Below are 12,519 nucleotides of genomic sequence, written 5' to 3' on the forward strand. Positions count from 1 at the left end.
AAGATGGGTGCTAGACCAATTGGAGGGGGTGGGGGGTGAAGGGAGAGGCACAGTAACAGCAAATGGAAGACGCAGAGAGAAGACACACAGTGGATGGAAGGAATTGAATGAGAAGATGTGGAAAGCAGAAACCAGACAACAAAGGTAGAAAAAAAAAATTATATTTATTTATTTATTTTTTGCTTTAGGATAAAGTAGTATATTAGTTGTGTTGATAAAAATTTATAAACAAAGCCCTGCCAGCTGAACATCTCTTTCTCTAGTTCAGCAGCAGGAACTTTGATTTATAAGAAAGGAATAAGCTAAATATTACAGTACTAAGGCTTATATGGATGCAGCGGGGACGGTGACGGGGCGGTGAATGGGATGGCAGTGGCAGTGACGGGGCGGTGAAAGGGATGGCGGTGACAGTGACGGGGCGGTGAAGGGAACGGCGGTGACGGGGCGGTGCAGAGGATGGTGGGCCGGTGACGGGGCGGTGACGGGGACATATTTTTTCCCCGTGTCATTCTCTACTTGCAGTAACATAAGGATTCTACAAAAGTTAAATGTTACTACAATGTGGATCCTTTAGAGAGACAGAACAGAGAGACTGAAGTTAAAGCAGTGAAAAAAAAAAAAGTTACTTGCATGAGATTGATGATGATTAAGGTGAACCATGAGCAAATTTAAGAAAGAGATAATGGTTACTGCGGATGGGCAGACTGGATGGGCCATTTGGCCTTTATCTGCCATCAGGTTTCCATGTTTCTATAATCAGAAAGTTCTGTGACATCACAATGCAAGTGTTAAGAGCCTTAGCCAATAGGGAGAGGAGGAAATAGTGGATGCTGCGGATGGGCCTTTATCTGCAGTCAGGTTTCTATGAGTCACCACCAGGGTTGTGTTTTCTAGCTGCATAATTTAAGATATTGAGCGCTGAGCATTGAATATTTCATATTTTGGACTTGCTCCTGCTCAATTTAATTTTCAGCTCTGCCTGGCTAAACATCTGCAAAGCATTGCAAGCGTAAATTACCCAAATAACATTACGCAGTCAACATCTGGCTGAATATTGCTCTGAGATGCCTACTGGTAAAAATCTAACCCCCGCTTTTACTAAGCCACGGTAGAGGTTTCTACTATGGCCTGGACCACTCAATACTCTGATGCTGCTCCGACTCTCATAGAATTCCTTAGTAAACGGGGGCTTAATGTACGGAACGTAGGGAACATGAGCAAACCAGGTGGATCCTAGTTTTTATCTGCTTCCCTATTGAAGCATATAAAAATGGGAGGTAGGATATTCAATGCTTACACGCTCAATGGACTTTCTCCAGATATTTAGCCAAACTCAACGGTACTGTGATGTGCGGTTGGGACTGGCGCAGTCTGATTTCTAGTTATTACCTGGACGATATTTATCATCTTTATTCCCTGTTACTTGTGTCAATTTGTCTGTGCTAGTTTTCATCATGTCTGGCAGGGCTGCCCAAGTCCGGTCCTCGAGATCTACTGGCAGGCCAGGTTTTCAGGATATCCCCAATGAATATGCATGAGAGAGATTTGCATACCAAGAAGGCAGTGCAGGCAAATCTCTCTCATGCATATTCATTGTGGGTATCCTGAAAACCTGGCCTGCCAGTAGATCTCGAGGACCGGACTTGGGCAGCCCTGATGTATGGGATCTTGTTTCTGAGAAGCTTAATAAATATATGGAACAAAAGTAACCTAAGGCCTGAGGTTCAACGGTGGTGACTAAACTAAACTAAACCTTAGGTTTATATACCGCATCGTCTCTACATTCGTAAAGCTTGACACGGTTAACAAGAGTTAGGGTAGAAAGGAACTCCAATATAGGGAAGAGGAAAAATGAAGAGAAAATTTAGGACTAGATTAACCAGAGAGGGAGGAGGAGTTACATTTTTGAGAATAACCAGGTTTTCAGATGATGCTTTAATTTATTTGTACATTCAGCGGTGACGTACATTTAAGTACACTTCTCCCTCCGTATTCGCTGTGATAGGGGATTAACAGAACCGCAAATACAGAAAAACCGCAAATAACTTTTTCATATGTTATTCGCTATTTTCTATTAAAAACCATCGTGAATATGGTGAAACCGCGAATAACATGGTGGGAGACCCGGCCTTTTCCTGAAGGAGAGGCAAAACACGGTGAAAAACGTGCTGGGAATCAGGGATTTTCACTGTAAAACGCTTAGAATCAGCGATTTCTCTATGCAAGCTGATGTAATTTGGAGGGAGGAGCCAGCAAGCTAAAAACCGTGAATAATCGAAAACGCAAATACGGAGGGAGAAGTGGAATGCCACAAGCATTCTCTGCTCTTACTTGGATGCATAAACTCCCCAGAGAGTGACTGAATTTCACTGCTCTTTGTGATAAATTTGTGTTGGCTCCTGGCCTGGGGCTAACCCTGCCCCCCCCTTTTAAAAGCTAAATGTCAGCACAGCTGAAGCAAACTTGGAAAAACAAAACCCTGCTTAAGCGGCTTTGGATATCAGGATCCTCTTGCGTTCTCTTTTCTTCAACCTCTCGTCTTTAAAATCATCTTTTTTTTTCAAATGCCTTTTCCAATCTTGCATGTTTCTGGTTTTTTTTTTCTTCCAGGTCCCAGTGGACGGAATTTCCATTCTCCACCAGTTTCCCTTTTCCTCAGCCTTGCAGAGGATGTCGGTGATCACTCGGACGACTGACGAGGAAACCCTTACAGTTTATATGAAGGGAGCTCCGGAGATGGTGGTCAGGTTTTGCAGACCAGAAACAGGTACAGGAATGCAATGAGCATGCAGCTTTCAGATATCCTGCACAAGTGCAAGCGATGTAGCATTTTAAGCATGCATCCATTAAGAAAATATATTCTGTGGCAAACTGCCTGCAAGGTTACTGTCTGAAAATTAGCAAGAGCGTGCATGTGTGTTAAAAGTAGGGTTACCAGACATCCGGATTTCCCCGGACGGCTTTTCAAAACCCGGCACTTTGTTCGGGATATGAAAAGCTTCCGACGTCAGGAAGGCATCCGCGAACGCGCAGATGTGACACAGAGACGTCAGGTGAACATGCGTGACATCAGCACGACGCACGAACAGGTTAAGGGGGTGGGGGTGGGACACGGGCAGGCCTGGGGGCGTGGCCTTGGGTCTGGATTTTCCTTCGGGAAAATCTGGTAACCCTAGATAAAAGCAGCTACAAACTAGTCATTGAATTTTAAGGACACTGCATTGAGAATTTATTTATATCCTTGCACTTTTATGTGTATTTTAATTGGAGTCTCTATATGAGTAAATATTGTTTGGTTCAAGGCTGATGTGTTCTATGCCAGTGTTCTTCAACCACCGGTCCATGGACCAGTGCTGGTCCACAGAAATTTCCTGCCAGTCCACAGGGCCAGCACGTGCATCAGGCCCAAAACAGTGTTCTTCAATCGCCGGTCCATGGTGTGATCAATGCAGCGTTTTCTTCGAGCCAGCTCCCTCTTCCTAACTGATTCAGTGCACAAAGCCAAGGGCAGTGGCTCGTACGGGCATCCTGCACCTGAACCGGAAGCCTTTTCTCTGACGTTGCAACGTCAGAGGGAAGGCTTCTAGATGAGGCATGGGACGTGCAAGGTGCAATTAGTACTATTATGGGGGCAGGATCTGGGGTGGAGATTGGGTAGAGATGGGCGGGGTCTGGGGTGGAGATTGGGTAGAGATGGGCGGGGTCTGGGGTGGAGATTGGGTAGAGATGGGCGGGGTCTGGGGTGGAGATTGGGTAGAGATGGGCGGGGCTGGGGTGGAGATTGGGTAGAGATGGGTGGGGTCTGGGGTGGAGATTGGGTAGAGATGGGTGGGGTCTGGCCCACGACTTAGCCAAGTGTTCTTCAACCGCCGGTCCACGGTGCGATCGATGCGGCGTTATCTTCGAGCCAGCTCCCTCTTCCTAACTGATTCGGTGCACAAAGCCAAGGGCAGTGGCTCCTACGGGCATCCTGCGCCTGAAACAGAAGCCTTCTCTCTGACTTTGTAACGTCAGAGGGAAGGCTTCCAGATGAGGCACGGGACGTGCAAGGTGCAATTAGTACTATTATGGGGGCGGAGTCTGGGGTGGAGATTGGGTAGAGATGGGCGGGGTCTGGCCCACAACTTAGCCAAGTGTTCTTCAACCGTAGGTCCACGGACCGGTGCCGGTCCACAGAATAATTCTTTTATTTCTGCTGGTCCATAGGTGTACAAAGGTTGAAAAACACTGTTCTATGCCACTCCCCACTTGTTTGTTTTTCTGGTTGTATTTTACATGGGGTTTCTGTTCCTGTTATGGGCTTGCATTTACCGGTATACTAAATTGCATACCAAAATATTCTTCCAATTTTAAGTTGATGACAATTAACACCCAATCACCCAATTTAATTGGGCAGCCATCTTGGATCAGTACCCAATTTGGGGGAACCATATCTAGAGTCTAAGAATTAAGGCCCCTGAACATTGCAGGAGGGCCAGCATGGCAGACTCCTGCCCAGATGTTTTCCTGAATATACTTCAGGTCACCTTTGAGGAGGTCGGTTTTCAGTCGGATCACGAAGACTCTTTCCAATGAATTTGTCACCAAATTGAAAGTGCTGATGCGAATGAGCATTGACAGAAAGTTGACGTCTCGGGGTGGAGCCTCTCGCCATTCTCATCGAGGCTAATATTTGGATTCTTTTTCTGAAAAGTTCCAAACAGTTTTTCGGAAGAACTCCAGTTTTACACTGCACAAGGTCTCAGAGTCATCGGCCTGGCTTACAAAACACTAGAAAAAGAGGGACAGGACGGCGTGGCCAGTCTAACACGGTAAGAACATTTGTTACGTCCTGTGTGTGCACATTTATTTTATTTTCATTTCTTACGTACCGCCTGCAAGTTTGCTCTAATCAAAGGATGCATTTATTTAGTCAAGTAATTTGTTATTCTTTTGGCTTATTTCTTAGGCTCAGATTAATTTTATCCTATTATCTGCTGTCCTTCACCTGATGGGGCATGAGACTTTGAAGCTCACTTAGAATTGCTGAAATAGAGCAGGTTATTAATGGTCAAAATAAAATAAATGAAGGAAACAAACAGAAGAGCAACCCTCCCCCTCCCCCCCCCCCACACTTCCCATAGATCAAACCCCAAAAAGAGCAACAGCGGAATAGACGAAAAACCAGCAGCTATTGGCGGTGGTCACACAAACAGACTTTTATTACTTCAATAGTGCAGGACTCAACACCAAGGACCCCTCCAGAATCACTACGACATATTTCTACAGCGCTGCTAGATGTACGGAGCGCTGTACATTACGATATGTTATGTGCAAACGTATACCCTACCGAATCCTCATTAATCAGAGTTCAAGGCGGGTTACAAACAACATAGAATTCTGTATAGTTAAACCTGTTACAAAGAATTATATATGCTATATAAAGTTATAATATTGTAATCAATTCTGGAGGCCGCACCTTCAAAAAGATATAAAAAGGATGGAGTCGGTCCAGAGGAAGGCTACTAAAATGGTGCGTGGTCTTCGTGATAAGGCGTATGGGGACAGACTTAAAGATCTCAATCTGTATACTTTGGAGGAAAGGTGGGAGGGGAGATATGATAGAGACGTTTAAATACCTACGTAATATAAATGCGCATGAGCCGAGTCTCTTTCATTCGAAAGGAAGCTCTGGAATGAGAGATAATAGGATGAAGTTAAGAGGTGATAGGCTCCGGCATAATCTAAGGAAATGCTTTTTTACAGAAAGTGTGGTAGATGCATGGAACAGTTTCCCAGAAGAGGTGGTGGAGACAGATACTGTGTCTGAATTCAAAAGGGCCTGGGATAGGCACGTGGGATCTCTCAGAGAGAGAAAGAGATAATGGTTACTGCGGATGGGCAGACTAGATGGGCCATTTGGCCTTTATCTGCCATCATGTTTATATGTTATCCCTGGTTCCTGCTTAATAGAGCTTACAATCTAATTAAAACAGGCAAACAGGACAAATAGGAGTTAGGGAATTTCTCACAGTAAGTCAAGGGACTGAGTCAGTGGGGTGGAGGGTAGGAAGGGGCTGATTTAGGGGGCTTTAGATCCTGGGAAGGGGGGGGTAAAGAGGCAGGCTTGGGCCCACATTTTGGGGCCTCTGGTGAAGGAAGGAATGATTTTCCTGGGAGGAGAGGGCTGTTGGTAACAGGATGAAGGTTATAGGTGTCTAGAGGGGGGCTGTTCATTTCAAGTTGGGGGGGTGGGGAGGGGGGCTGTTCTTGCTGGGATGAAAGCTGACAATGTCAGAGATGTTCACTACTGCTAGTACTTATCATTTTTATAGCGCTTCCAGACTCATACAACACTGTAGGTTTGAGGATGATTGTGTCGGGATGGGGACTGACTTTGCTGAGGGAGCAGGGCTCCCACATTTAAGGCCAGAAGGCGATGCACATTCTTCCAGCTTCGGAAGGTTTGCCACACCAGAGGGTCACCTCCTCACCCCACATCCACCTTTCTAAAACGGAGGCATCTTCTGGTCACGGAGGGACTGTGGCCATGCAACTCTGGTTCTATTTTATGAGAAGCTTCAGAGCTTTTTGTAAAATAGTATAGAAATTCCACACTTGGGCATTGGAATTCCCTCTGCATAGCCACTCCATATGATTTAAGTGTACTCTTACAGATCACTTATGCACTTAAGTGTACTGTATATGTAGCTGCAAAAGTGCTAGTATTCTGTGCATATATCCACACAAATGACTGGCACCCAGTTATAGAATTACTTTCTTAGCATGCACCAATTCATAGCCCACTTTAGTAAAAGGAGTTCAATATTGCTAGTGGTATCAATTTTTATATTAATTTAGATGCAGTGAGTGACGAAGAAGTGCAATGATCTATTTGAAGGTGGATTTTGTTGTGGAAATATATTTCATGCAGAATTGTTTTGGCTCCAAAGGGAACAGGTGGAGTCTGACCTGGAATTTCTTGGTCTTTTGATAATGGAGAATCGGCTGAAGGTGGAAACGAAGCCTGTCTTAGAGGAGCTCAACGAAGCTCAGATCAGGACGGTCATGATTACAGGTACAATAGGTCACAGAGCATAAGATGCACCATGTTGGCCATTCCAAGTGCCCATCAAGTCTAGCATCCTACCTCAGACAATGACTAGATTGCTAAAAACCACATGTAAATTATAGTAGTCTATAATTTACATACGTACGAGGGGGGTGCTGAAACGTTCTCAACCCAACCAACCAACTTCCTGAATTCTGAGCGTTATTTTGCCACTGGAGCTGAAAAGAGCGTTATCTTATTTCGTTAAGTGCCAATTTGCAGAAACAAAATTCTCTGTTTCGACATTGTTTCAGATCATTGACTGAACCATATCCAAGTCCTTCTCTTCTTGGTTGGGTTGAGAACTTTCAAGTGCCTCCTTGTAGTGTGAAGAGTTTCAGTCTCTGGGAACCAAAACTGAGATTGTGATGTCATAATGCCTCATTGCACCAATAAGAACTAACCTCATCAGTGATGTCACAATGGCTTGATTGCCCTATACTTGGCTCACTTTTATTACATACGAGGGGGTGCTGAAAAGTTCTCAGCCCGACCAACCAGCTTCCTCAATTCTGAGTGTTATTGTGCCACTGTAGCGGAAACGAGTATTATCTTATTTTAAGTGTCAATTTCCAGAAATGAAATTCTCTGTTTTGACATGCTTCAGATCATCGATTGAACCATATCCAGGTCGTTTTCTTCTTGGTTGGGCTGAGAATTTATCTGCACCCCCCTCCTAGTATGAAGAATTTCAGTGTCTGGTAAACAGAGCTCAGATTGTGACATCATAATGCCTCATTCCACCAATAAGAGTCAACCTCATCAGTGATGTCACAATGGCTTGATTGTCTTATACTTGGCTCACTTTTAGTACATACCAGGGGGTGCTGAAAGTTCAGTCCAACCAACTTCCTAAATTCTGAGCCACAGTAGCTGAAAAGAGTATTATCTTATTTTATTAAGTGCCAATTTGTAGAAACAAAATTCTATATTTTGACATTGCTTCAGATTATTGATTGAACCACATCCACGTCATTCTCTTCTTGGTTGGGCTGTGTGACCTGCCCATACTCCACTCATGTATAGGTCAGCCTTCTAACTATGCATCCTCACATTTTGGGCTCCATTTTCTAGATTAGTACATAGCCACTTAGTTTATACCACATTCATATTGTATGAGTGCAGGTCGTGTATATCTCTTTGGGGGAGGGGAAGACATCTTATAGTGGAACTTAGCAAGTAAAATGTAATAATGTACTAGATAAGGGTTAGATAAGTTCCCGCTGAACCAGAACGTACGCAGGTGAGGCTATACTCAAATAGGACACTGGTCTTTGGCCTAAGGGCCGCCGTGTGAGCGGACTGCTGGGCACGATGGACTCCAATTCTTATGTTCTTATTGTTGGTTCAACGTTGCCTTGAGAATGAATATGACTCTTGGGCAGACTGGATGGACCGCACAGATCTTTATCTGCCGTCATATACTATGTTACTATTCATAGGCCTGTAATCCGGTCATTTCCACATGTTCCTGGCACCTAATACATAAAATTGCCCTCTTAGTGACTAGATGGGAGATATCCAAAAACCTACAAAAGATGTAATGAGTTTTTGCTACCAGAAGACTAAAGAATATAACCTTCCACTGCTAATCAGTGAGACTTACTAATGCCCACTTTACAGTTCATCCTCCAGAAGGTTGACAAAACAATGAATTCAAGTTTCATACTAAGCCTAAAGGGAGAAGTCAAGCTGGGGATATTGACCAACATGAGGAATAATGCGATTTTTTTTTTTTTTTTTTTGTTAGATTCCTTTGCACATCCAGGGTGGGTTGGGGAGTGGAGGGTGGACTATTTATTTGGAAGAGTAAATTTATTTTTTTTGTTTTTACAATATTGATAGTATAATATACATTTTTATTGTTTTATAATTAGGATAAGAAGGGGATAAAAATTGTTAAATGTAATCATTCTGATGATAATAATGTATTTTCATATAGTTTTTCAGATTTTTCAATTGTATACATTATAAAGTTCGAAATATCAATAAAAAAGAAAAAAAAAATGAATAATGGTCCTATATTCAAAGTATAGCAACGGTGCCTTACCGTCTGGACTTGTTTCCTAGGTGACAACCTTAAGACAGCTATTACTGTGGCCAAAACCTCCGGCTTGATTTCTGACGATGGTAAGGTCATCATGGTGGAAGCAAATGAACCCACAGGATTGAGTCCAGCAAGTATTTCCTGGAAACTCCTGGGAGAACATAAACAGAATGAATACGGAAATCATGTATGTATGCTTCATACTTCACCTTTGATAATACAAGTGCTGGAGCCATTTGGGGGTATTAAAGAAACTGTGAACCTCTATTGGTGTACAGGGCTGTTGGAGAGTAATATATTACTGGTAATATATTACTTTTACAAATAATACATTATTTTTTTACAGTAACCTACCTAGATTAGTAACTGTAACATATTCCAGTTTCCTAGTAAAACTAGTGACTGTTTTATATTACTTTTGGAAAGTAAGTTACTCAACGGTGGTTATGCATACTTTTAAAAGTAATATATTACTGCTCCTATTACTTTCCTTCCTTACAGACTTTCTTTTGCAAGAGGTAACCAAAAATTTAAATTATTTCTTCCTTCCAAAAAAGGGATTAAAGGAGTCAAGATTTTTAGTCAATCTCTGATCTTTAAGTTTTCTCAACTTTGGAATGATTTTCCATTTCTTTTAAGGAGTTCCGGCTCACTTCAATTTTTTTTGCAAATCTTTAAAAACTAGTTTATTTGCTAAACACTTTGAAAATTAATTTCCCAAAATTTAGTCTTATTTTTTATGGTTTTTATTTGTTAAGTTAATTATTGTAAACTTTCTCAGAATGATGACTCGGTATAGAAAGCCAAGCCTTAGATTAGATTAGATTTTATTTCCTTTCATTTGACAACTGCCATTCTTTCCTCTCAGATCTAGATTTATCGCCTAGGGTTCACTGCTTTGTTATGTCCTCAGGAAAGATGAAGTATTTAACTATAATAAACAATAAACCATAAGATGTAATTACATAATATACTGTATTACTTGCACAACTACAGGACAAGAACATATACATCAACATTGAAGGAGGATCCCATGAGAGGAACGGAAAAGAGAACTTCTATTTTGCCATGAGTGGGAAATCATATCAAGTGATTATTCAGCATTTCAACACTTTGCTACCAAAGGCAAGTCTGGAGGCTCTCAATTTGTGATGTACTGTTTACTTCCCTGTGGTCTTTATCAACACAGGGTACACATACCCTAAGGGGTATGTGGCACTGTGCGGGTCTCCTACCACCTTCCTCCTTAGTGGCCACCATTAGGGATCCCATGCCCTCCACCTGCATAGCCCCCTTCGCCAAAGCCAACCTGGAAGGCTTCCCTCCGATGTCAGATCTGACGTCAGAGGTTAGCCTTCCAGGTCAGCAGTCAGTTACCTCCTTCCAAGTGGGTTGCTCCTTCCTGCCTTCAGCCACACATGTTGTCAATCAACTATTTGGCACTGTTTGTAGAATCACCTAACTCGACTTAGGTACCAGTAGGCATCTGTATATTAGACTAGGTTTTGTGGTTTTGTTTAATTTATTGGCATCTAACATTGACACCAATGCCTATGGCAATCTACACCCAAACTCCGCCCATAAGCATGCCTACTTTTTGGGTAGGCATCTCAGAGTAGATGTCTCCATGGCATCTTGATAGTTAGGCACCTACCTGAAAATTAAATGTTTTACAATTGGGTTTTAATGGCACTGAACCAATTAAAAAACCTAACACTATGCACTTTTTATAGAATCAGGGCCATAGTTATAATAATAATAATAACAGCTTATATTCTGCAATACCGTGAAGTTCTATGCGGTTGACAAAGATTAAGCAAAGGTACAAATTGATTGACTTTAAGAGGGGAGGAAGAAAGAGGGTTAATAGGACAGGAAATCCATTTTTGAGGAGAGAGTGATCAATAGAACAAGTTAATCGCTCTAGAGGGGAGAGAGAAGAGAGGATCAGTTGTCTAGATAACTTTAGGAACAGGTGCGTTTTCAGACGTTTCCTAAATTCCTCATAAGTAGTGGGCGAAAGCAATTGTTCTAGGTCTTTACCCCATGATGCTGCTTGGTGCGAGAGAAGATGTTCATGGTGGTTTTTCAGTTTACAACCTCTCACTGGGGGGGAAACGAAGTTGGAATGTGAGCTTCTCTTGTGTCTGTTGGCTGAGAAGACGAAAAGGTCAGTTATATATTTAGGGGCAAGTCCGTGTAGTGCTTTGAAGCAGAAGCAGGCAAATTTAAACTTTACGCGCGCCTCCATTGGCAGCCAATGCAGCTGCCGGTAGTAGGGATGGGAAGCTGGACATTTTTATGTTTGATGTTTCTCATATCGTTTACAGGAATTTTCATTTTATTCATGTCATTTAGGCCATTTTGTCATTAAGGAGACAATGTCATTAAGTACATGCTATTTCCAAAGAGGATACTATCATGTCTTTCCAAACAACAGCCCATCCCTGGTTTGCAGGCATCTCTTACCATTTTCCTCAAACTGTGCTGCTAAAACGTGAATTCGTTTCAACAATCGTTTTAGTCCTATAATGCTCCATAGTGATCAGTTGTCTTAGTTAGTAATTAGTGTCTTCACCCTGGAGTCTAAACATTTATTTATTTTTTCAGGTACTGGTGAATGGAGCAATATTTGCTCGAATGTCCCCTGGGCAGAAATCGAGCCTTATCGAAGAATTTCAGAAATTAGAGTAAGAACCACTGTTAAGTTACAACTGTGGGAAGGACAATTATCAAAGGAATTAGGAGTTAGCTGGATGGATCTTCTGAGCTGATAATCTCCCATTGGGTAACAGCTAAAGCCCCCCAAAACATATCAGTTCATAGGGTAATGGTGGTTCAGTGACTAAACTACAAGCAAAGAACTGAATTTTCAGATTTTAGGTGTGTAGTTTTAGCCTACAGAAACAGCTGATGTAAGGTCCATGGATTGTTTTGATCTGGGTTAATTTACAATCTGAAAATGCTTATTTACTCCCACGTTGAAAATTAGGTAAAGCATACCTAGACAGTTCATGTTATGCTGAGCGCTAGCGTTTTTAGCGCACGCAGGAAACTACCGCATGCTACACCGCGCTCTACGCTTCAAGTTTCAAGTTTATTATAAAATTTGATTAATCGCTTATTCCAAATTCTAAGCGATGAACAAATCGATAAAATTACAAAGTTAGGGGAGACAAACATAACTAACAGAAAAGACTAAATCTACGAAACATAATAAAAACCAACTTTGCAAACAAAATAAAACACGAGGAAAGAATAGGAAAAAAATACAATCTGATTAATAAAAAGAAAGACAATTAAGGTCAAAAACAATAGGAAGGGGAAGGACAAAAACTCTCAAAAGATATAAAGATAAAATGAAATTCCTGAGCAATTTATT

General features: G+C 42.1%; 1 protein-coding gene and 1 long non-coding RNA gene across 6 annotated transcripts in view; one reads left to right on the forward strand and one right to left on the reverse strand.

Moving 5' to 3' along the window:
- Nucleotides 1-12,519, reverse strand: part of LOC117366931 — a 166,202-nt gene that overhangs the window by 128,879 nt on the left and 24,804 nt on the right. For both annotated transcript variants that reach the window (XR_004540664.1, XR_004540663.1), the window contains exon 2: nucleotides 9,141-9,288. This is a non-coding gene — a long non-coding RNA (uncharacterized LOC117366931). The remainder of the gene's footprint in view (nucleotides 1-9,140; nucleotides 9,289-12,519) is intronic.
- Nucleotides 1-12,519, forward strand: part of LOC117366926 (probable cation-transporting ATPase 13A4) — a 93,174-nt gene that overhangs the window by 61,022 nt on the left and 19,633 nt on the right. For all 4 annotated transcript variants that reach the window (XM_033958968.1, XM_033958971.1, XM_033958970.1 and 1 more), the window contains 6 exons: nucleotides 2,611-2,767; nucleotides 4,694-4,811; nucleotides 6,933-7,057; nucleotides 9,161-9,324; nucleotides 10,134-10,262; nucleotides 11,748-11,827. In XM_033958968.1, coding sequence (XP_033814859.1) covers nucleotides 2,611-2,767; nucleotides 4,694-4,811; nucleotides 6,933-7,057; nucleotides 9,161-9,324; nucleotides 10,134-10,262; nucleotides 11,748-11,827 — 773 coding nt within the window. The remainder of the gene's footprint in view (nucleotides 1-2,610; nucleotides 2,768-4,693; nucleotides 4,812-6,932; nucleotides 7,058-9,160; nucleotides 9,325-10,133; nucleotides 10,263-11,747; nucleotides 11,828-12,519) is intronic.

Source organism: Geotrypetes seraphini, chromosome 9 (genome assembly GCF_902459505.1).
Source record: "Geotrypetes seraphini chromosome 9, aGeoSer1.1, whole genome shotgun sequence".
Lineage (NCBI taxonomy): Eukaryota > Metazoa > Chordata > Amphibia > Gymnophiona > Dermophiidae > Geotrypetes > Geotrypetes seraphini.